This window comes from Papaver somniferum, chromosome 10 (assembly GCF_003573695.1).
Source record: "Papaver somniferum cultivar HN1 chromosome 10, ASM357369v1, whole genome shotgun sequence".
In the NCBI taxonomy this organism is placed as follows: domain Eukaryota; kingdom Viridiplantae; phylum Streptophyta; class Magnoliopsida; order Ranunculales; family Papaveraceae; genus Papaver; species Papaver somniferum.
Window position 1 is genome coordinate 27,570,544 of NC_039367.1, and position 24,696 is coordinate 27,595,239.

General features: G+C 35.7%; 1 protein-coding gene and 1 long non-coding RNA gene across 2 annotated transcripts; both read right to left on the reverse strand.

Annotated features, from left to right (window-relative positions):
• Positions 1–6,691: 6,691 nt before the first annotated feature.
• On the reverse strand, positions 6,692–15,789 carry LOC113315439 (probable polygalacturonase At3g15720). The gene is made up of 9 exons (XM_026563715.1): positions 15,766–15,789; positions 15,570–15,695; positions 8,074–8,229; positions 7,946–7,966; positions 7,609–7,816; positions 7,434–7,515; positions 7,230–7,338; positions 7,021–7,137; positions 6,692–6,922 (listed from the first exon to the last, which is right to left on the reverse strand). The coding sequence occupies exons 1-9, from the start codon at positions 15,787–15,789 to the stop codon at positions 6,692–6,694; spliced, it is 1,074 nt and encodes a 357-aa protein (XP_026419500.1).
• Positions 15,790–16,701: 912 nt separating this feature from the next.
• Positions 16,702–24,353, reverse strand: LOC113317940. The gene is made up of 2 exons (XR_003344132.1): positions 21,764–24,353; positions 16,702–17,173 (listed from the first exon to the last, which is right to left on the reverse strand). It is a non-coding gene; the product is annotated as an uncharacterized LOC113317940 (long non-coding RNA).
• Between the last annotated feature and the right edge of the window lie 343 nt (positions 24,354–24,696).

Genomic DNA, 24,696 nt, shown 5'->3' on the forward strand with positions numbered 1-24,696 from the left:
CGGACTGGAAGGCCTTTTTCAAATTGGGATTTGCGCTTCTTTTCATTACTGTTTAATCTTCACTACTCCCTTGAGAAGGTTGAGAAATTAAGTAACTCACATGATAAAATAAAATAATTAACAAAATCAATCAAAAAGAGAATGGTTGATTAGTAAAATTATTACCATTGAACCCCAGCGGTCATCTAGGTGAAAATTTGTTGTTGTCTGTCAGTGAATAATACTTTGGGTCCTGGCATGTAGAACCACCTACAAACCCTCGCCTTGGTCACATTTCTGACGAAATCAATGAACAAGAAATCAAATAAATACAATCAAAAAAGGAAACTAGATGTCTAGTATCACAGGACACAATAAAATCTACTTTCAAGACAGATTAGAAATTGCTCTAACAAGCAACAACATGGGATATGAAACAATAAATGCCAAATGTTTATGAAATCCAAAGAAAAAAGTCATTAAGAGATCAAATCTGAATCTCAAATTGTACTGCAATGATATTTTGAAGATCTGTGTTATGCTAAAGATTTGGACTTAATAAAATTAGTCTCATTTGGATTTATGAATATAACAAGTGCAAATGTTCTATGAATTCTTTGTTCTTCTACATTCTTCAGAACCCAAATGCAATCACTAACCCTAACATGTAACAACATCAAACCTTCAACATCAGTATTACTCTTTCTATTATCTCATCCTATTATCTTTGTTCTTCTACATTCTTCAGAGCCACCGCTATTATCTCATCCTATTTATCTATCATCCAAACTCAAAAACACTGGTCTAAGTTTATAACCAAAAACCTAATTTGGGATGAACCCTAATTCCCAATTGATTCATTATGGAAACTGAAATTAAACCCATCCAAACTTCAATTAAAAGCAAACCCATCACTGATTGATCGATCTATAAATCAATTTCACATAAAAACAAGGTTAATTAAAGAAACCCTAAATTCAACTTACCTTTCTGTTGAGTTTGAATCAACACACGGATCGACACCATGACCATCAAATATCCCTGATTTCATTCCATTTCTCTAAATCTCAGACTCATAATCTTTATCTCATCATCGATTTTCATTGAAACCTTAATCTTATCAGTAAAAACATCACATTTTCTTCTCTTCTGTGTTCAATCAACTTCTGTGAAAACCCATTAATGGAACGACAGAGACGAGATGGACACGATGATAAAAAAAAAGAGATGGAGGAGGGACGAGGTAACAGGGAAGAGGCGAGAGCTTTTCGGCGTAGAAAAAATAGAAAAGTTAAGTGAAGAAAACCAGATCTGTCTGAGATTCTGAGAAGATAAGGCCGAGGAAAAAAAAAAAAAAAAATTGGTCGGGAAAACATTTACTCTGTCGGAAGCACAAATCGACCAAAAAACTGCTCCTTTGACTAATCTTAATATTTCCTACGGTTGGTCAAACAACCCTCACAAATAGTGGCTATTTGTGACTCCCCTAAAAAAACCCTCACTAATAGGAACTATTTTTGTAGTGATTTCAGGCCTGGTCAATTTGGTGGCTCTATGCAAAATAAATTTTGTGGCCCCTAACTCAAAGCAGATTGGTACTTCTGACTATAATAACTAATAGTTAAAACACTCGGTAAAAAATCAATCAATTTAAGCTATGAATAAGAAGTTGAGACTAACGAGTTACCTGATAAAGCTCTTTGCTTTGCAACAAACCATTATCAAACTTTGTTAAGTCCAACACAGTAATTTTTTGGGACCTCCTTCCATGATCTTGCAATTATTTCTTGCTAGTCCAGTAATAATTTCTGATCTGCAAGGACTACTTATATTGCCTTAGACAGATATGCTTATCAGTACTAATTCAAAAAGAGAGTTAGTAAAACAATTAATCCAACCGAACAATATTGTATTGGAGTGATCACAATGTCAATTCAATCAATTAAGAGATTGAAGTCACAATTTTAAATTTAAACCAGAAATAAAAAGAATTAGTTTAAAGTATTGGTCTAAAATATACACTCTATGCCCCTTCCAATCAAAACAAAACCACAAAATGACTTAACCCCTCACTCTGTGCATATCTACATAAAACGTGTACACACTTATGGGAAATAATAAGTAATAGCCATTGGAAGTCTTTAATGGCTCACTTATAAATAATGATTCAAATTCAATGTAAATTGGTTAAATAGGCAACGAACAAAATAGGGTATTAGGGTTAATTCCAATTTGATTTGAAAACCCAAGAGAAAGACGTGATTCCTTGATAATAGAAAGATGTCTCGCTGATATAACTAACTTTTTTTTTGTAGACCCTTACAAATTATTGTTTGCGCCTTTGCAAAAATTTCGTTTACAGAAAAACACTCTTCTTCTTTTTTTTTCCCTAATGCGGAGACCATGTATAATGTGACCCCTAAAATTTGTGGCCCAATGCGAGGCATTGCCTGCATGTGCCCAGGGCCGGCCCTGAGTGATTTACTTTTATATTCTGCATTATAATTGTTTTGTTTTAATTAAAGTAAATTACACAAACGTTAATTCCTATTTATTTGATAAGCAATCCTATTGTGTTTGGTTAAGTCCGAATCTTTGTATCAAGTAAACATACTTCGTTGTTGTATTGTCTCGATCTCGTATCCATAGATGATCACATGAAATGTGAACCGATTATTTGTGTTGTCTCGACTCAGTCCATAAACAATCACTTTCAGAGAAAAAAAAAGTTTTAGCTTGAGGTATATTTGGATACCCTCGCCTTTTCAATTTTGTTGAGCATCCATATGCAAACTTGGCATGTTTTGTTAAAAAAAAAAAAATTAAAGACGTAGGACGGTTTTTGAAAAATAAATAAATTAGGCTCATATTCTTAGCCAAGTAAAAGACGGAATTCACAAAATTCATGTATAAGAATACTCTTCATATTAAAACTTAAGTATAACACTTCCACGAGGAGCATTAGATCATATAAGAGGTGTCTCTTGATCCCTATAAATAGAGGATCTTTACCTCCAAGCGGAGGGATCCAACTTTGGTCTCTTATTCAATGAAGTGTAAGTTTTTTTCTGTATTATGTTTTAGATTATTAGCTTTGTGTTTAGTAGTTCCTCTACCTGGGAGGTTCAATATATAACAGTTTTGTAACAAGAAAGTATAATAACATAATTGCTCACCAACATTCGTCTGTACCAAATTGTTTGGAAGAGTACAATCCATGTTGTAGTTGATATAAGTGGACAACATGGTTCAATGCATGTCATAGTTGCCATAATCTGGACTACACACCCCCGAAGTATAAACATAATAACACTAATTAAGGGTCCAAGGCCATAGAATAAGAAACTATCTTATTATTAAATAATATGCTACAATATGCCCTCTGATTTCTTACAATTTGAGATTTATTTATAAGGATCACATAAAAACAAACCTTTCATGATCCTGTACTATGTTAGGCATAGTGGCTAGGTTCATGTCTACATGGTTACCACGGCCCAAATATCTTATGGTGCTATTTTATGCTACACATGTTCAAAACAATACCAATTTATCAAATCAATTGATATATAGATACTACTCATTTTCAAAACAAAACCAATTTATCAAATCAATTGATATATAGGATGTGCCCTTACAATATTTCACTACACAACCTTCAAGTTTGTACTGGTACAAAAGATGATAAACTCCTTCGTAGTATTTCAAGCCTGTTACAAATCATACAGTATAATTGAAAATTCAATTTTAAAATAAAAAACCGTCCGGCTCTAATTCAAATCAAGATAAAATACTTAATAATATACTATATATATGAATTTATTTAATAGTGTATGTAGTTTATGGGCTATCGTAGGCTCAACAAATTAATAAAGATATTTCCCACTAATTAACTAGTAATATATAGCGGTAGAAAGAGATCGTTCCCATAGAGAGGTGCGTAATTAATGAAGTTACTCCAAGCTCCCCTCAGTAGATCTTCGTCTTCAATCGGTGAACGCCGTGAAGTATAAAGCTCAACTAACATTCTATCATAATCCGAGACACACCTATAAGTAGACTATAAATCAAGACTTATAGTTTTGACAACTAAACTTGACAAACAAACTTGTTGCGAGTTCGACCGAGCAGTGCTCTAACACATACAATGATTACAAGAGGTAAAATGGGTGTTTCTAGATCAAAACCAAGAATTTTTTGCTTCAGAGGTTCAGTCTGTTTGTGAAGATATGACAGTCCAACACATGTTACACTGAGGCTTGTAAAAATCCTAATTGGAGAGTTGTGCGCACTGTTGGTGCTTTTCAGTATGCAACAATCACTAGACCTGATATTGCTTATCATGTTGATAAAGCTAGTCAGCACATGCAACATCCTACTTCTGCAGATTGGTCAGTTGTTAAAAGAATATTGAGATATTTTCTAGGTACAATTTTCTATGGCCTACAGTTTAAACACTCTCTTAAGTTGCAGGCATATTCAGATGCTGATTGGGATGGTGACATGACTGACAGACGCTCAACAAGTGGAATGGCTGTTTTTCTTGGTCCAAAACACATTTCCTGGTGCTCTAGAAAATGGAAGACTGTTTCTAGATCTAGTACATAGGCAGAATGTCTTGCATTAGCATATGCAACATATGAATTGGTACGGGTTCAATATTTGCTCAATGAACTGCATTTCACAACTCCAAGAGTACCAGTTTACGGTGTAACATGGCAGTCACTTACTTAACAACAAATCATGTATTTCAGAAAAAAATGAAACATATAGAAATTACATTTCATTATGTCATAGAATTGGTTGCTTCAAAATCCTTGGATGTGCGATTCCTATCCACTTAGGATCACATAGATGATATTTTCACAAAAGGGTTATCTAGTACTCAGTTATCTGTGCTTAGATTCAAGCTCAGTGTCTTTGGTCATCCATAGACCCTGCACTTGGTGGTGGTGGTGGTGTATGTGTAGGTGTGTGTGTGTGTTAGGATACATATATAAATCTGTGTGAAATGTGCGTGTGGTAACTGCCAGGTGCCTGTTAATGTGTACGCTAGTCACCGCTTGTGTGAGTCACAAGAATCAAGTGTTTTAAATGAATGCGCAATTGAGGGATATGATAATAAGACAAAATAAGGATTTAAATAGTAAATCAAAGTTACCCCCTGTCCATGTATTTTAACTAGTTCCTAATCTACCCCTCAGTAATCATATTTAATGATTAATTATAATTAGATAAATTAATAAATTAGTTTGATAATGATTAGTATTAGTATAAATATAAATCATAATCACTTCACTTGGGTGAGAGTAGAAGGAATTTTTTGAGGTAATACGAATTTGGTTAAAATGAGTACTCCAACATACAAAACGCCGACAAAATCAATGTCGACAAATATTCCAAAACTTACAGAAAATCAGTACTCCCAACTTACAGTGCCAGCAGTGTAAGTTATTTATCGAGCACGTCGGCACCATTTTCCGGCATGGTCTTCATCACTAATACAATGTCGGCGATGTAAAAAAATACTCCCGGCATGGTTTTCATCACTTCTAGCATGGTCTTCGTTACTTTCGGCATGATATTCATCACTTCAGGCTTGGTCTTCATCAATAATAAAATACTAGCGATATAAAAAAAAATTGTTTTCAAGTGAGGGTCCGGCTGCGAAGGAGAAGAGAATTTGAAATCTAGCATGGTATTCGTTACTTTCGGCATGATATTCATCACTTCCGGTTTGGTCTTCATCAATAATAAAATACCAGCGATATAAAAATTGTTTTCAAGTGAGGGGCCGACTGCAAAGGATAAGAGAATTTGAAATGGAGTGGGAAATATTTAAACTTGATTTAGATTTTATTTGTTTAAAAGGGTAGTTTAATATTTCCGTCATTCAAAAAAAACTTAGCAGAAACTATTGGATGGGGATATTAATTCATATCCCCCGATTGCATCTTCTTTTAAATAGTCTGAATTATGTGTGTGTCTATCTGTAACAAGAAAACAATTTAAATGAAATCAAATCAGAGAAAAATGTCCAACAACTTAATCTCTTCTTCACAATATTTAATATTTTGTTACCTAGGTATCTCTGACAGTTTGGTGCCAATTCTTTGAACCAAACAACACAATTTATTTGTATGTAATTAACAATTTTGGTTCATAAGAATCTAATTTCCTAATATACTTTTTTTTTTTTTTTGCATTCGTCTAATAGTACAATAAAATCGGACCCCAAAGTAAAAGCAAAAAAAATTAAACTACATAAACCAAAAGTTAATTTTTTTTGGATTTGAATGCAATCCCTTTCAAGATTTTTCCTCTTCATTTGTTTATTGTTTTCAACCGACTTAGGTTGATCACTCATGTGTAACTTTGGTCACTTGACATTTGTTTCTGCTCGTGTATGTAGCCTTGTGCAACTTTGATCACTTGACATTTGTTGCTTAAAGGAGAAATACATAACACAACCAAGTAAGACCAACAACTAACTTTATTGAACATCGTAGAGATAATGTTAAATGAAACATTTTATCTTCGTTTAACATAAATATAATTGTCTAGCAAACGAAAAAATTACGCTGGATTTAAATTGGGGGTTGCAATGCTTTGGTTATCAACCACGCCACCATTTTTCTTACAAACTAAGGGGGTCTGGAATACTTAATCTATCAGCCACACCACACAATATTCAAGTTTTACAAGGACTCCACTAGGAAAGACATGGAACAGGTGGAGAAACAGGACCTTGAGAAATTCCATGGGCATTGATACAGTTAGAAATTGTATCTTTTTCCCTTTTGATATGCTTCACTTGAATTCTTTCGAGAGTAATGTCTGTGCAGCCAACTGTTTTACTGCAAGCCAGATCGATAGCCACTTGTTTTGTTGATGTACCTCTTAACCCTTTGAATGTCACGTCACTCACTTTCACGGCCGATTTCTATTAAACAAAAATGTCAAGCGTCAAGGATCGACGAGGACAGTTCTTTAAAAGATTCACATGATACAACATGCAAATGGGGATAATGGGGGGCTTACATGTGTTTCACAGTTATGATCACCATTGCAGTAATACTGGTCAATGATAATGGGGTGATCAACTGAATCAAAATATATGTTTTCAAACTTGATATCTCTTGCATAACCAGATCCTCCCTACACAAGCAGATGACAGAATATAAATGTTAGCAAGATCTCATCAGTAAAAAGGTTTTTCTGTTTTGTCTTCCATGGATCAATATTTTTACCTGCCATGTCTTGATTCTCGCCCCATTCATAGTCCCTATAAAATTACAACTAGTAACACGTATCATTTCAACGGCGGCACTCGATTTATCTGCTCCTAAACTTCCAATACTGTAAATAAAAATCATTACCAAATGTATACATCTTCAGAAGGAAATGACAGAACGAAGAATTATATACACGCCGAAGCAACGTCTCATATATACCTTATTCCATGTCCTGGTCCGCATGTAATTTTACTAATAAAGACATAGGAGCTATTATTCCCAATAGAAATGCAGTCATCAACTACAACATAGAAATCACTGGTTAAGACGTACGTACACTTGACTGAACAATATTAATTTTTCTGGCATATATATCTCGGTTCTCTCATAGTACCTGTTGCGATAATGGAGTGATCAATATACACGTTTTTAGAATTTCCGATGTGAATACCATCAGTGTTCATGCTGTCTTCAGGTGCGGTTATATGAATGTTAGAAATTGCAACCCTGTCGCATCCGTTTATGACTATATGAAACATTGGAGCGTCTACGAAATACACACCAACAATCTTCAGGTGATTACAGTGATTGGCCACAAATGCCTGCAAGGAAATACACAAAAACAAAAGTCATGAAAGATCTCTTGGTGCTCGTCACTGCTGGTGCAGGAGCACCTGCCGCAGCATAGAAGATAACGAACTGAAGCAGGTATTTAGCATTAAAAAACATACCGTGGGTGCACGAGAACATTTCTGTATAAAAAATAAATAAATAAAAAGTTAGTAAAATAGGAAAAGGGTCTTAGCAAGCCGATATTGATTTGAAATAAGCAGAAGAGCAAAATGCATGAAAATTTTACGTGATCCGTTCTGCATTTCCACCATGATGAACCTCGGCCGTCAAATTGGCCTGGTCCTTGGATTGTAAGTCCGTCTATTGAATCGAATACCAACCAACTCTTGTCATCATTATCGTCCCACGATGACATTTCTGGCGCGATTACTTTTCCGAAAATCTGCATGCACAGCCAAGTAAATAAGAAAATTTGAAACAACCGTAGAGATTTGAGAAATTGAGTGCGAATAAATTGTTGGGTAAATTACTAATAAAGTAACTGAGAAGAAGATACTTAGCTCAAAATAATGTTGCTGATGTTGCTGCACAGAAAATGTAGAGGCACGTAAACTACGCTGTCCTAAAGGCAATATCGCCTGCCACTCCTCTGAGATGCTACAGCAGTTGGCGAGTCACCTCCAGGATACAACTACAGTTAGTACTCCTCAATGTAGCATACAATGAGGGTACCCTTAGAGCTTGGCAGAACTTAAAACAATAGAAGAAATGTTTACAGAAAAACAGAGGGAGAGTAGAAGAGATGTTTCTCTGTGTTCTATTTTCTGAGATTACAACTACTCTCTTATATAGTGTTTGTGTAGTTACAAACAAGAAAGAAAACCCATGCGTATGACAGAAAAAACTGGTTATGTTGGGTTAAAGATAGTGCAAGAAAAGTTGTTTTGTCAGGCATGGAGCAGTGTGTTGCTGCCAAGCCAAATACGTACATACAAGGGAGGACAAAACACGTACAAACAAAGAAGCCAAGACAAGCACGTTCAGACAAAGAAGTCAGGACAAAAATCGTGCAGACAAAGAAGCCAAGACAAGCACGTTCAGACAAAGAAGTCAGGACAAAACACGTGCAGACAAAGAAAAGATTCTTCTACTTGTGTGGAAAACACGTACCAAAAATTTCAGCAAAAAGATAGGATCTAATGAACCCACACCCACACCCACACCCACACCCGAACCCGACCCGACCGACCGGACGGCGGCGGCGGCGTGCGTGCTTCTGTGCGAAGCACCGCGCGTACGGGAAAGGCAACCTTGCCCTAGTCTAAGCCTTCCCCCCAAGCACAAAAGTCTAATGACCCAAGGGCCATGCCCTTATAGCCAATTCTATGGTATTTATGTCTAAAACTCTTTAGATTTTAGTCAATGTGGGACTATTGTTTTATCTATTCAAAAGAAAAAACAATTAATGGGCAATAGGTCTAGGGATCAAAACATAGTCCATGGAAAAATTGGTAATTTTAAAGCGTTTTTTCTAACAATCCCCCACATGAATGATAAAACATATCGACGAAATACGAGAAAACATAATACATCAATATTAGGCTAAGGTGTCCCAGAGATTGAACCTTAACATAGTGAGAGGTTACCGGAACTGCTTGTTGTTTCGGTGAACACAATGTCTTGAACCGTCAACAGTGAGTGCAATTCAGAAATAACAACCACACTTTGATGTCTCAAAGAAAAAGAAAGCTGCCAAGCTCTTGCCGTTGTGCCCGTTTTGGCCGTGGGCTAAATCCCGGACTTAATGAATGTCTCTAGAGAAAAAGCTCAAATTCTCATAGGAAGCGGCCCCACTTCCAACATCCACATAGGTGAGTCCATTAAGAGTGTCCTGCCACACTCCGCTTTAAGTAAAGCCATGGAACTCATTAAGATCCTGACAGATCATCCTAAAACATGCAGACAGCACTATCATATGGTTACACCATAGGGAGGGACAAAGATAGTGCTTTCTCTCGACATCACCAAAAATTAGTTATCTCATTGAACCTTGATCTTGGAGCTCCATTCACAAGGTTGAGTGTCCTTCATGGCGATTTATTCTATGAGCTTGAGTCCCATCCCCTTCGATGTGGATCTAACTACCTCTCTAGATAACCCTTTCGTCAAAGGATCTGCAATATTCTCTTTAGACCTTACAAAGTCTATAGAGATGATGCCAGTAGAGAGTAGTTGTTTCACTGTCTTGTGTCTTCTTCGAAGATGTATAGACTTTCCGTTGTATACACTATTCTTTGCGCATCCAATAGCAGCTTGACTGTCACAGTGGATTGCGATCGAAGACACAGGCTTGGGCCAGAGTGGAATTCCACCCAGGAAACCTCGTATCCATTCAGCTTCCTCTCCAGCTTTCTCCAAGGCTATAAACTCAGACTCCATGGTGGATCGGGCTATACATGTCTGTTTGGTAGACTTCCATGACACAGACGCACCACCAAGTGTGAAGATGTACCCGCTAGTGGATTTGCACTCATCTGAGTCTGATATCCAGTTAGCATCACAATACCCTTCTAGCACAGCAGGATACTTCCCAAAACTTAGGCAATAGTTTGAAGTTCCTCTCAGGTACCGTAGAACTCTGTAGAGAGCATTCCAGTGATCCTTCCCAGGGTTGCAAGTGTACCTGCTTAATCTACTCACAGTATAGGCAATATCAGGTCTTGTACAGTTCATTAAATACATAAGACTGCCAATAACACGAGAATACTCAAGTTGATAAATACCCTCACCCTTGTTCTTTTTCAATTTGCAATTGGGATCATAAGGAGTAGTTGCAGGTTTAGCATTTTCATGATTAAATCTCTTAAGCACAGTTTCAACATAATGAGATTGACTAAGACTATATCCATCAGACATCTTTCTGATTTTCATCCCTAAGATTACATCAGCAGGGCCTAAGTCTTTCATGTCAAAGTTTTCGTTAAGCATGCTTTTAGTGGTATTGATACTATCAAGGTTACTACCTAATATGAGCATATCATCAACATATAGGCACACAATAACATGAGAATCATCCACAGATTTAATGTAAACACATTTATCAGATTCATTAACCTTGAAGCCATTAGATATCATTACATGATTAAATTTTTCATGCCACTGTTTAGGTGCTTGTTTTAAACCATACAAAGATTTTTTCAGTTTGCATACTTTATCTTCAAAACCTTTCACAACAAAACCTTCCGGTTGGTCCATATAAATTTCTTCATTCAATTCACCATATAAAAAAGCAGTTTTAACATCCATCTGATGTATATGCAAATCATAAATAGAAGCAATAGCAATCAGCATCCGGATAGAAGTGATTCTAGTGACCGGTGAATAGGTATCAAAGAAATCTAATCCTTCCTGTTGTCTGTACCCCTTAGCTACCAACCTAGCTTTGTGTTTTTCTATAGTTCCATCTGTTCTAAGTTTCCTTTTGAAGACCCACTTGCAACCTATGGTTTTACTACCAGGAGGTAAGTCTACAAGCTCCCAAGTTTCATTTTGTTGAATGGAATCCCACTCATTATTTGAAGCTTCTTCCCAGAAGGGAGCTTCCGGAGAAGTCATAGCTTCCTTATAGGTTTGGGGTTCAGACTCTACCGTAAGAGTCACAAAATCTGGACCGAAACCTTTCTCGGTTCTGACCCTCTTACTTCTTCTAGGTTCGGTTTCAGCATCTAGAGACGGGGGTTGACTAGTCGAAGGAACATCTGAGAGATCATCGCGGACCCTTTTATGAGGTCCAGACCCTAAAGGGAAAATGTGTTCGAAAAACACTGCATCTCTGGATTCCATTATGGTGTTCTCACCAATTACCATGAACCTATAAGCACTAGTGTGCTCAGGATATCCTAGGAAAACACAATCTACAGTTTTAGGTCCTATTTTGGTTTTCTTGGAACGAGGAGTGGCCACCTTGGCCAAACACCCCCACACTTTAAAGTATGCATAGGACGGTTGTCTTCCTTTCCATAACTCATATGGAGTTTTGTCGGATTTCTTAAATGGAACTCGGTTCAAGATATAGCAAGCAGAGAGAATTGCTTCCCCCCACAGGTTCGAAGGTAGCCCTGAACTAGCTAACATAGCGTTCACCATATCTATGAGTGTTCGGTTTTTCCTTTCAGCTACTCCATTCGACTCAGGTGAATAAGGTGCAGTAGTTTCATGAATGATGCCATTAAGTTTGCAGAATTCTCCTATAGGTATCACATACTCACCGCCTCGGTCCGACCTAAGAGTTTTAATAGTAACACCTCTTTGGTTTTCTACTTCAAGTTTATATAATTTGAAAGCGTCTAGGGCTTCATCTTTACTTCTAAGAAGATAAACCTGACAGTATCTTGAGTGATCATCTATAAAAGTGATGTACCATTTTTTCCCACCTCTAGTTGGTGTTGATTTCAAATCTCCCAAATCGGAGTGGATTAGTTCTAGGGGAGTTGTACTACGTTCAACCTTTTTGTTAAAGGGTTTTCTAGCATATTTAGATTCAACACAAATTTCACATTTATGACCTCTGCCAAAGATTATTTTAGGAATGCAGCCTAATTTAGCAAGTCTTTCAATAGATTTGAAATTAACATGTCCTAGTCTATCATGCCAAACATGTGAGGAGTCACAAACATAAGCAGAAGAAGATGCATTATCATTCAAGTTCAAAGAAAGTACACTAAGCTTAATCATGTTATCAGTGACATATCCTTTTCCTACGAAGTCACCACCTTTAGAGATTACAACTTTGTTAGACTCAGCTACAAATTTAAAACCTTTTCCAAGTAAGATGGTTTCTGAGATAAGATCCTTGCATATGTCCGGGACGTGATACACGTCATTCAATGCGAGAGTTTTTCCTGAAGTGAGCTTCAATTCAACCTTGCCTTTTCCTACCACTTTAGAGGTAGAAGAGTTTCCCATAAACAATTTCTCATCGTCTCCTACTTTGTTATAGGAGGAGAAAGCATTTCTGAACTTACAGACATGCCTAGTGGCTCCAGAATCAAGCTACCAGTCTCTCACATTGGTCACATTAGAGACAAGGTTGACTTCAGACACCATGCCAGTAAAATATCCAGAATCATCTACTACATTTGCCTTATTTTTCTGTTTAGGATCATTTTTGGTCTTTTTAGGTGCCCTACAGTCCTTGGCCATATGACCAGTTTTCCCACAGTTATAGCAGTCGCATTTGATGGTGTTTTTGGAGACACCACCCTTTGGCTTAAGATGGTTACCTTTGGAGTTACGTTGTTTGTTACGTTTACCATTTTTGCTGGATTCTCCGTGCCTTTTCTTTGACGCAGCATTATCGTCCAGGACATGAGCTTTGTTTGACATGTCTTTGCTCAGCATCAGGCTCTTGTCTTTGCAGCACAGAAGTTCCTCCACCTGGATCTTTTTCCCCAGCTCCACCATGGTGATTTCACGATTCTTGTGTCGCAGCCTCCTCTTGTACTCGTTCCATGAGGGTGGTAGCTTTTCAATCACTGTAGATACTTGTAGAGATTCATCAATATGCATGCCTTCAGCAAGAATTTCGTTGATGAGTAGCTGGAGTTCGACGAATTGTTCTACAACAGGCTTTTCATCAGTCATCTTATATTCCAGGAACCTAGCCACCAAGAACTTCTTGCTTCCAGCAGCTTCAGCAAGATATTTTTCTTCTAGGGCTTCCCATAAATCAAAAGCAGTAAAATTCTCTTTTGCATTATAAAAGTCGTACAAGGAGTCATCCAGACAGTTAAGAATATGGTTTTTGCACATGTAATTTTTCCTAGTCCACCTATCCAGTCTATCTTCATAACCACGGTCATGAAGCCTTCTTGAGGGTCTTTCTAAGGCAACTTCATCTAGCCTTTGGTCTTTTAAGAAGAATAACATTTTGGACTGCCATCGTTTGAAGTCCTTGCCACTAAACTTTGGGGGTTTGTCTACAGTACTCTTTCCCATGTTGTTACAAAATATAGTAAAGAGGATATTGCCTTTAGATTGTTGGGTAAATTACTAATAAAGTAACTGAGAAGAAGATACTTAGCTCAAAATAATGTTGCTGATGTTGCTGCACAGAAAATGTAGAGGCACGTAAACTACGCTGTCCTAAAGGCAATATCGCCTGCCACTCCTCTGAGATGCTACAGCAGTTGGCGAGTCACCTCCAGGATACAACTACAGTTAGTACCCCTCAATGTAGCATACAATGAGGGTACCCTTAGAGCTTGGCAGAACTTAAAACAATAGAAGAAATGTTTACAGAAAAACAGAGGGAGAGTAGAAGAGATGTTTCTCTGTGTTCTATTTTCTGAGATTACAACTACTCTCTTATATAGTGTTTGTGTAGTTACAAACAAGAAAGAAAACCCATGCGTATGACAGAAAAAACTGGTTATGTTGGGTTAAAGATAGTGCAAGAAAAGTTGTTTTGTCAGGCATGGAGCAGTGTGTTGCTGCCAAGCCAAATACGTACATACGAGGGAGCCAGGACAAAACACGTACAAACAAAGAAGCCAAGACAAGCACGTTCAGACAAAGAAGTCAGGACAAAACTCGTGCAGATTCTTCTACTTGTGTGGAAAACACGTACCAAAAATTTCAGCAAAAAGATAGGATCTAATGAACCCACACCCACACCCACACCCACACCCACACCCGAGCCCGACCGACCGGACAGACGGACGGCTGCGGCGGCGTGCGTGCTTCTATGCGTACGGGAAAGGCAACCTTGCCCTAGTCTAAGCCTTCCCCCCAAGCACAAAAGTCTAATGACCCAAGGGCCATGCCCTTATAGCCAATTCTATGGTATTTATGTCTAAAACTCTTTAGATTTTAGTCAGTGTGGGACTATTGTTTTATCTATTCAAAAGAAAAAACAATTAATGGGCAATAGGTCTAGGGATCAAAACATAGTCCATGAAAAAATTGGTAATTTTAAAGCGTTTTTTCTAACATAAAATACCTGGATGTATACGCTTCCGGAGTTGCATGGGCCACTGAAGGTCATGGGCTTAACAAGAAAAGTTCTTCCCGAAGGTATTACCATGACTAATGGCTCTTTTGCTCCACACGTATCTTCCCATGCTTTCAAAAATGCCTAAATCGGACAAAAATGAAATCAATTGTTCTTTCCCAATGTACAGAGAAAATAAAAACTGGCATAATTGTTGTTTTTATTTATATTTCTCACATTAGCTGACAATTATTCCTAAAATACAGCTCCAGGATTTTTATTGAAAAGAACAAAAATATTTGTTCTTATAAAGTTTGAGTTAAATTTTAGAACTATATAACTTTGATTTTGGAAATTTAACCTTTTATAAAAGAAATACTTTTTTTTAAAAGGGTTGGTGTCCAGGTTGAAGGTTGCCAATCAAACGTGTAAAATTTTAATTTATTTATTTAATAGGATTTTACAAGAAGATAAATTTGAGACTTTAAAATAAAATAAATTAGGACGACATCTGGAGACAAAAATATAATTTCTTGAGAAGCATTCTATTATTATTTTAATTTCGAAACCTATTTCTGCCATTTAAAAAGAGATATCATTTATGATCCTTGTTACCAAAGGAGCTATGATCTTCCAGCCACTCAAACGAGAGATCTGGAGGTGATGCAAGGACATTCACGGCCACTAGCACACCTTTATAATGACTAAACAACAAAGTTAAAATCTTCAGGGAGGCCATGCATGCAAGACAAAAAATTCTAGCACATATGCGCAAAGAAGAATGAAATTACTTTAGAATCATCTTTCTTGCCGTTTCCAACAGCTCCATATCTCATGACGTTGAAGTATGTCGCATCAACACAGCCGGACATGATATAGATACCGATGAACAAAACTAAACTAGCCCTCAAAGTATCCTACAAAAAAATATATCGAAAAAGCAAGTGTTAGGCATCATAATAATAATAAAAATATTGAGATAGATACAGGGATAGGGATTATAATCACCATATCTGCTGAGCTGAAGAGATAAAACTGAAAAGATGATACTGGTTTTGATAGCTAATTTGAATACCGGTTGTTCATATATATAAGATCAGAGACTTAATTATATGGAAATTAATATACGTAATTATGATGAAGGATATAATAATAAGAGTGAGGATATTTGTAATAAAATCTAATGTTACTTGATTCAGCTTTTATTTCCTTTTCCATTATTTATTTTCATAAAATTGGAATATCTTAAAATGAGAATGTTGGTGTTTTAAATGGAAATTCATTTAACATTTTTTAGGTTTACCATACATATAATCAATTTAGTCCAAAACTGGTAAACCAGAATAACTTCCGTTTAGCTACTAACTAAAAACAGTAAAAATGGAAACCGGAAATTATGGATAAATTAATAGATATAAAAAATTTGCGGTTAGGATATTTTTGTAATAGAATCTAATGTTACTACATTTATTATTTATTAGGAGAGATCTGTGTTCTTGATTTGGCTTTTATTTCCCTTTTAAATCTTTATTTAATTGATTTTTTATAAAATCGGAGATTTTGAAAATGGGATATGATTGTTTTAAATGGAAATTCATTAACAGTTTTTAGGTTTACCATACATATGCTAGGTTATGTCAAATGAGTTACATCCAAAACTGGAAACTAGAATAACTTCCGTTTAACCTCAAAAGTCAAAACTGAAATTACCGAGGACGGTCAATGGAGGTGAACTGACATTACCGACAAACTAATTCATAAAGATCGATTTTGCTATGTATCCCCCATTCATTTTCCCGGTTCCTGTGAGTGCGCGAACATGAGGTATATGAGAAGCATTTTTTTTTTTTGAAAATAAAAAATATATTACTAGGTATCATTAATCTGCTAATTCAGGATCTTCAGAGACTAACTCATGGTGAATTGCTCGTCGAATGACTGAATTTGTTGGATTAATCATGATTGAACAAGATATAAAGGTACTGTCATTATAGAGTTACATAATTCATATGCTTTGACTGTGTCAAAAGCTATTGCAGCAATTAAAAAGCTAGGAGCTTGATCAGTCCATAAAGTTGTGTTACTTGATTGTCGCCCTTTTTTTACCAACAAGTCTACCACCCTGTTTGCGAGTCTATTACATACTAAAAACCTTTAAAAGAAACTAGTTTGTCTCTTGTTTGTTGAACTTCCTCCAAGATTCCTAAGCATTGTCAGTTCACATCTTTTGTCTTTCCTTGTAAATATTTTATGGTTGCCTGGTTATCTCCTTGTATCGTCAAATTTTGAACATTGTGTTTGATGGCCCATTGAACTGCGCTTACCAGAGTTACAACTTCTGCCTCTTGAGCTGAGAAGGTCCTGCACCATCCGCATTCTGCTGCTCGAAAGGTACCTGAAGATGTTCGCAAGACAAGACCAAAAAAACCAGCATTAGTATGCTCTGAAATCCAAAAAGCGTCAGAATTTATCTTTACAGTATTCATTCTTGGGAATTGCCAGTAATGTAAGGTTTTGATACGACTAATATTAACTTGAGTTGTGGTGTGCAATTGTGTTGGATACCAATAATCATAATGTCTTATTATGTCTAAGGCAAGCTGTGTAGGGGTTCTAAATTTCTCCTCAAATATTCTAAGGCATCGCTCTTTCCAAATAAACCAACATTTGGTTGCAGCAAGATCCATAGAAATTGAGTTTGTATCTCCTGCTAACCATTCATTGTATTTATGCAAGAAAGTATTATGCAAATTATGAGAATTTTGAGATTGAGATACTCCCTGTGAGGCCATTGGCTGAAGATTCCAAATCTCCTTTGCATAAGCGCATTCAAAAAAGAGATGGTAAGTAGTTTCAACAACACTGTTACAGAAAACACACTTATTATCCATGGATCTGATATTTTGTCTAGTTGGTAATGCATCTTGTAAGCATTTCCATATAAACAATTTGATCCTCTGTGAAGTATCCATAGTTCATAGACCTTTCCAAAAAAATTTAGTTTTGGCAGGAGTTGAACAAGAAGGATTAGAGAGTTTAGCATAAAGTGATTTAACAGAGAATTCACCATTCTTTGTTAGTGTCCATCTAAGTTTATCCCTTTTCAGAGAACCTTCAGATGTAGTGTATAATCTAATGTTTTTAATTTTTTGCACAGTTGAGTTATCAAATAACGAGTGTAACAGATCAGTATTCCACTTAGTTGTGTTTAAGTCTATGAGCTCAGACACAAGTGTCAACGTAGTGTTTCTAGATGGAAAAGACTCTTCCAAAGTCTCTCTTCTAGATGGAAGCCATAAATCATTCCAAGTGTTTATTAGTAAGCCATTACCTACTTCCCAAATGCTATATTTTTTAATCTGTGATATTCCTTGTAAAATACACTTCCAAATCCAAGAAGCTTGTGATTTCTTTTTGGAGTGTAAAGCTCCTGATTTCTTGAAGTATTTTCCTTTAAGAATTTGAGCCCAAAAGTCACCAGGGTTACTAACTAGTCTCAAGCTATTCGACTGATCATAGCTTGGTTTGCCTTGTTTGCTTCTTTAAAACCTAAACCCCCTTGGTCTATTGGATTACATAAGAAATCAAAAGATTTAATGTAAGTACCCTTAGAATTAATATTTTCTTCCACATCAAAAGTCCATTTGGATGTCATTTATTCTTTTTGTTATTTTTCTTGGAAGAACAAAGCATCCCATACTAAAAATAGGCATGCTGGATATAACCAATTTGTTTAGAACAATTTTACTTTGTTGTGACAAGATCTTGCGAAGCCAGGTTTTTATTTTATGCTCCATTTTTTCTATGATTTTGTCAAAGGTTTTCAATTTAGATCTATCTATGAATAGAAGTACACCTAAATGTGTATCTTTAAAGTTTTTTTTTTTTTAATCTTCATCAATCTACTAATGATGCCTATGTGTTTCTTGTGCACCTTTTTGCTAAAAAAGAGACCTGACTTTTCAAAGTTTATGACTTCAATCTACTAATGATGCCTATGTGTTTCTTGTGCACCTTTTTGCTAAAAAAGAGACCTGACTTTTCAAAGTTTATGACTTGTCCTGATGCTGCACTAAACATATGTATGGCTTCTAATAAGTTTTTGCAACTACCTAGATCAGCCTTAGTGAAAAGGAGCAGATCATCGGCGAAAAAAAGGTGAGAGATTGGGGGGAATTTAGGGGAAAGTTTTATCCCCTGAACTTTTTTAGTTTTTGAAGATGATTTAACAGACCGAAAAGACTTCCATGCAGAGTATGAATAGGTAGGGAGATAAAGGGTCTCATTTCCTAATGCCCCTGGAAGGATTGAAATCTCTACAAGATTGTCCATTGAGAAGAACAACAATGGAAGACGTAGATAGACATTGTTGTATAAGGTGACACCAATGTTCTGAGAAGCCAAAAGCAGTTAGAGTTTTTATTAAGAAATTCCAATTGACTCTATCGAAAGCTTTCGACATGTCAATTTTGAGTCCTATATGGCCTGTTTCCTTTTTACTTTTTTTCATCGAGTGAACTACCTCATGAGCTACTATTATGTTATCCGAAATTTGCCTAGAAGAGAGAAAAGCTGACGTGGATATAATTTTTTCTATAGTTTTCTTGAATCTATTAGCCAAAATCTTTGTTATTACTTGATAAGGGGTGTTGCATAAGCCAATGAGCCTAAAGTCAGCAGGAGATTTAGGGTGTTTTTTCTTTGGGATTAAAAGCAAGAAAGTTTTATTTAGCTCTGGGTGCAACTGTCTAGTTATGAAGAAATATTGGATGACTGAGACTAACTGAGGGCCAACTACCCCTCAGTTGTGTTTAAAGAAACTCACCGGAAAACCATTAGGTCCCGGTGCTTTGTTAGGTTTCAGTTTTTTGACTACTTCCCATATTTCCTCAGCGGTTGGTGTAATTGGTGTAATTGTCAGTTCTAGATTTTCCTTTATAGAAATACAAGGGTTAATGTGTGAGAAAATCAGTTCATCTGAAATAGAAGAACTTTCAGTGAAAAGATCAGAGAAATAAGAAGTTAAAACTTCTTTAATCTTTGTCTTGTTGAGACGACCTTATTATCCTTATCTTGAATGCACTCTATATGATTTCTTTTCCTTCTCTTCAGAGTTGTTACATGAAAAAAAAAAGTGGTATTTCTTTCCCCTAAGGCTATTGTGTTATTTCTAGACTGTTGCCTAGCTATTTCTTCCTGTGTATCGTACAGTGCCTCCAGCTCTAGTATTTTTTTGTTAGTCAGAGAAGAAACTGCAACAGAAGTAGGTTGAGCATTTAAATTGTCAATTACTTTTAGAAGTAATTTGATTTTTTTGTTAGGATTTCCAAAAACAACTTTTTTCGAGTTACCAAGATTTTGAGTTAGTGTTGAAATATTTGCTATTAGATCTAGTGTTGTGTTCCCAGAGTTTAGAGTCCAAGATTTCTTGATAACCTCTAAACAAGATGGTTCTTTTAACCATGTATCATAAAATTTGAAAGAAGGAAGAAGGTTTTAGAGAGAGGCATATTGATCCATGGTCTGAACCAACAGATACCAAGTTCTCTAAATAAGCTTATTTAAATTCTAAATTCCAGTGAGCATTAGCCATGGCCTTGTCAAGCCTTTGCTTGATATTTGACATGCCTTCTCTTTTGTTACTCCAAGTAAAAATATTTCCGTTGAAACCCAGGTCCTCTAGACCTGTTCTTTGAAGTAAGTTTAAAATTGGTTCCATTTTGGTTCTGTTAAAGGGAAGGCCTCCTTCCTTTTCCTCACTATTAAAAATTATATTAAGATCAACTATAACTAACCAAGGCATTGAATTGAGATTGATTCTTTGTGCAGTGTTTCCTAGGTTTCCCATGACCTCCAGTTTCATGTCATGCTTTGGAGAACCATAGAAACAGGTGAGCAACCATTCCTTTGAATGTAAATTATTTTTTACTATAACATTAATCATATTGAGGTTCCATTGAAGAATTTCAAAGTGAAATCCATCAACCAAAGCAAAGGCTAAGCCTCCAGCAGTACCTTCCGGGTCAACAATATGAAAGTTAGGAAAAAAGTTTAAAATTTTTCTTACTAAACTCCTTTGAGATTTAGTCTCAGATAAGAATAAAATGTCAGGTTTTTCAGTATATAAGAGAGATTTTAAGTGTTGTTGTGTTGTTTTCTGTCCACACCCTTGTGTGTTCCATGCTAAGATTTGCATGGTCATAATATAAGGACAATTCCCTGATAATGCCAAAGATTAACAATGCTTATAACTGTGTCACTAAAAATTAAGGGAAGCAATGAAGCAGATACAAAGTATATATATGAATTTTAAGTCAGGGTGTATGAGAAAGTTTGATTTATGTTCCAACTTCTAGTTCAAAGTAAAACAATGTTGGTGTACTTTAGTCTGTTATCCTAACCAGTCTTGACAAAGATTGAGTCTTTACTCAATGAAACGACTCCAACAGATCAGTTCAGGATTGGCCAAAAATAAACAATCAATATGACAGTAAATAGTTGTTGTTGCAGTATCCTATTGTTGGTGTTCTTAATGTTGCTGAACTAGGTTTAGAAGTCTAGATACAATCTCAGTCCACAGAAATGTGCAGGATATATAAAGTGCATAGGAATGTAATATAAAGCAGGGAGCAGTAAACTGTAGTTTCTAATGGTTTATAATGAGTAAAGCCGAGAAAATAACAAGTATGATTCTTGATCTGTTAACTGAAATTATAGATATTATGAAAAACAGAATTAGGCTGATGTATACTACTTGATTAAAGGTTTAGAAGTCAAAAGCTTGAGTGGGATACAACCCTCAAGCTTTTGTTACATGTATTCCTGCTGTAAAGTATTGTTTGTTGAGACCGTAGAAATCACTTTCAAATTGAAATGCCAGAACCATATAAAGAAAATCTTGAATACAAGAAATTACGACGAAAGAAAATGAAGAGTAAGATGTGAGATAATTGCAGGAAGAAATCAAAAGAAGAAGTCAGCTTACCTTTGGGTTTTGTCGGGTCAGAGGAGCGGAGGTTTAGATTTGAGATTTATGACTGGATGTGTGATGATTTTACTTTAATTAGTTGTAAATACTTAACATTGAATAGTGGGAAGAAACTAATCACTATTATCTCCTAACGTAAAATCAATCAACCAAAAGAGAAAACATGCAATTGATAACTACACAGAAAATAATAACGGTTCCACTAAAATGCTGAAAAATAAGAGCTGAGTCAGGGTACCTCTCTATTAGACCCTTAACAAAGATGGGCAGACACATGAAAAAAATAAATTAACCTGAAGGCAAGAAGGAATTTGCAAACCAATAACACACAAAGTTGACAAAAGTACTTACAAAGATAAGACAACTCTGAATCTTCATAAGATTAACTCCTAATAAGGTGTCCTAAAGAATTTTATACTAACATAAACGCTAAAAGGAACACAACATATCCTTTAATTTCATAAAATAAAACTCTAGATGGAGGTAATCACACATTATTTCTTACCATACCAAAGCAATTGAAATGACTAGAGAACCCATAATAACACCAATTTTCACACCATAAAATTCTTTAAAACAACTTTGCAACCTTCCCAACAGAAGACCTATCTATTTTCTGAACAATAATACACAAATTAAGAGATCATTTTTCTTCTTTTTATAAAAACTTAAAAATTTCTCCTTCTTTCCTTCAAAACAGAATGCACATACACTTGTTTCATAAAGCAACCCAAATGGAGAAAGAGTTGATACTAATTCATTTTTTTTTTAAATATAAGTAACAAGTGCACATGCACTTGAACAACGATCAACATCGCTGAAATGTTTAAGATTACGAACCATTCCTAGATCCCAATTAAAACTTTTAAAAGAGAAACAAGCGTTCAATTATACTAATGGAAGATCCAAAATAAAAAGATAGATTGATTTTTTTTTTTTAAACAACTGATTAATTTTCAAAAATGTTTTTAGAAAGAAAGTGATCTGCAAAATATAATCAACAAAGGGATTAATAAGGGAAAGACAAAAGAAAATGAATGAGAACCCAATCAAACATTGGATATAGGATTAAAACAATCAACCACGTTTAGGACTTTTATCAAACAGATGAAAGGCAACAAAGCCAAAGGCTAAACTAAACCCAATCATCGCTGGGATATAAACGATTACCAATTTTAACTCCACATACCCAATCTTCATTGGGGTTTAACAAACCAAAAATAAGGATGGATCAAGCACCACACAATTAGAGCAGAAAGAAACAGATTAATCAAATAAGCAAAAGCAGGTTCAAGCTTCAAAACCCCCCTGTTGTTCTTGTATCAATTACTACAATACCAACGACAACCTAAACAGGGGAGGAGAAGCTTAAAACCAAAGACAGGAAAAAATCCCCAATCCCCTGTTGCTTTTGTATCTAATACAACAATACCCACAACAACCTAGAGAAGGGGAAAGGAGATTAATTCAAAACCATAAACGAGAGCAACAATCCCATAAACCCGAAAGATTAGAATAGAAATTAGAAAATTAAGCATGATTCTTTTAAAAACAAAGTGCACATACACTTGTTTACCTAATGGATAAGTCTTGAAAATATGACTTGAACAGATGCACCTACACCTAAACAAGAGTAAAAATCCATAAATTACTTACTTTAAATACTAAACACTCTTGTAGCAAATTAGCAAACTAAACAGGAGAGACCCAGGTGTTCAAACAACACCAAATAGGATGCATGAGAACCCATTAATCACAGGCGACAGTTCGGGACTATTATCAAACAACATAAAGGCAACGAGTAATAAACAGGACCCAATCACCATTGGGATTTTAGGCAAAGAAATATGGATTGCAAAACACAAATCCACATACACAGCTAAGGTATAAACAACTAATTAATCAATTACAATCCAGGTACACTTATATAAGGAATTATAATCAGAAAGTATAAGGAAATCAGACTAAAGGTAGATTCAAAATTCCAGAACCCTGTTGTTTGGTATCAAAAATCACCATACCGACGACAACCTAAAACAGGAGAAGAATCAAGGGGGCTTGATGATTCAAAGCAGAGCTATATCTAATTAAGAACAAAAAAGAAATTTGAAAGAAAATCAGGTCCCTGTTGTTGTTGTACCTAATACAACAATACACACAACAACCTAGAAAGGGGAAAAGAGATTCACTCAGAAACAAAAGAAATGGAAGAAATCCGAGCAAATACCTGTGTCAAATGGAATTACAACTTGCATTCATACCCGGAAAGAAAAAGGATCAAAATTTAAGCAAATAAAATGAAAAACAAATGAAAAAAACTAAAATTTCATCACCACTATGCGAATCAAAACCAACAGATCCGCTCCTCATAGATCGTAACCCTGTAATCACCCGAAGGTTAACCAAGAAATTATTCCTCCATGACGAAGAGCTTGAAAAAAATTATTTTTTCACTTTTTTTCATATGAGAAGCATTTGCGCATGAAAATTGTGACTACCAAGTTAGCACCACAATAAATAGGAATTTTATTTTAGTGTAGCTGCATTTTTTATCTTACGAGGACCAACCATTATAAAACCTTATATAATCAATCTAGTTATCTGGATCAGTTTTCTTACTTCAAATTTTATTTTATTTTATTTGCAATTATTTACAACGATTCAATGGGAACCGCTACACAATATATTCTGCTAGTAGTATCAATGGGAACCCCAGGCTAGGATTCAAACTTACTATAGGGATGCAAATGCAAGCCAAAATGATGGTGCCACTTTTCAACAAGGCTGCTAATGGGGGACCGAATTATGTGGGGGTGTACTAAGTTTCAAATAAAACAAAACAATTTTACATATAAAACAAAACAACTTTTACCTTGAGCTTGGCACACCACCCAAGAATTTGGTCACCCCCATTACCAATCTTGATTATC

Bases quoted from the DNA above. Each gene is read 5' to 3' on its own strand.
- LOC113315439 (XM_026563715.1), bottom strand. From the start codon at position 15,789: ATGGTGATTATAATCCCTATCCCT. The intron at 7,138-7,229 runs GTAAAAATATTG...CTGCTTGTGTAG, and splicing joins CGAGAATCAAGACATGGCAG to GGAGGATCTGGTTATGCAAG. The intron at 6,923-7,020 runs GTAAGCCCCCCA...TTTGTTTAATAG, and splicing joins ATCATAACTGTGAAACACAT to AAATCGGCCGTGAAAGTGAG.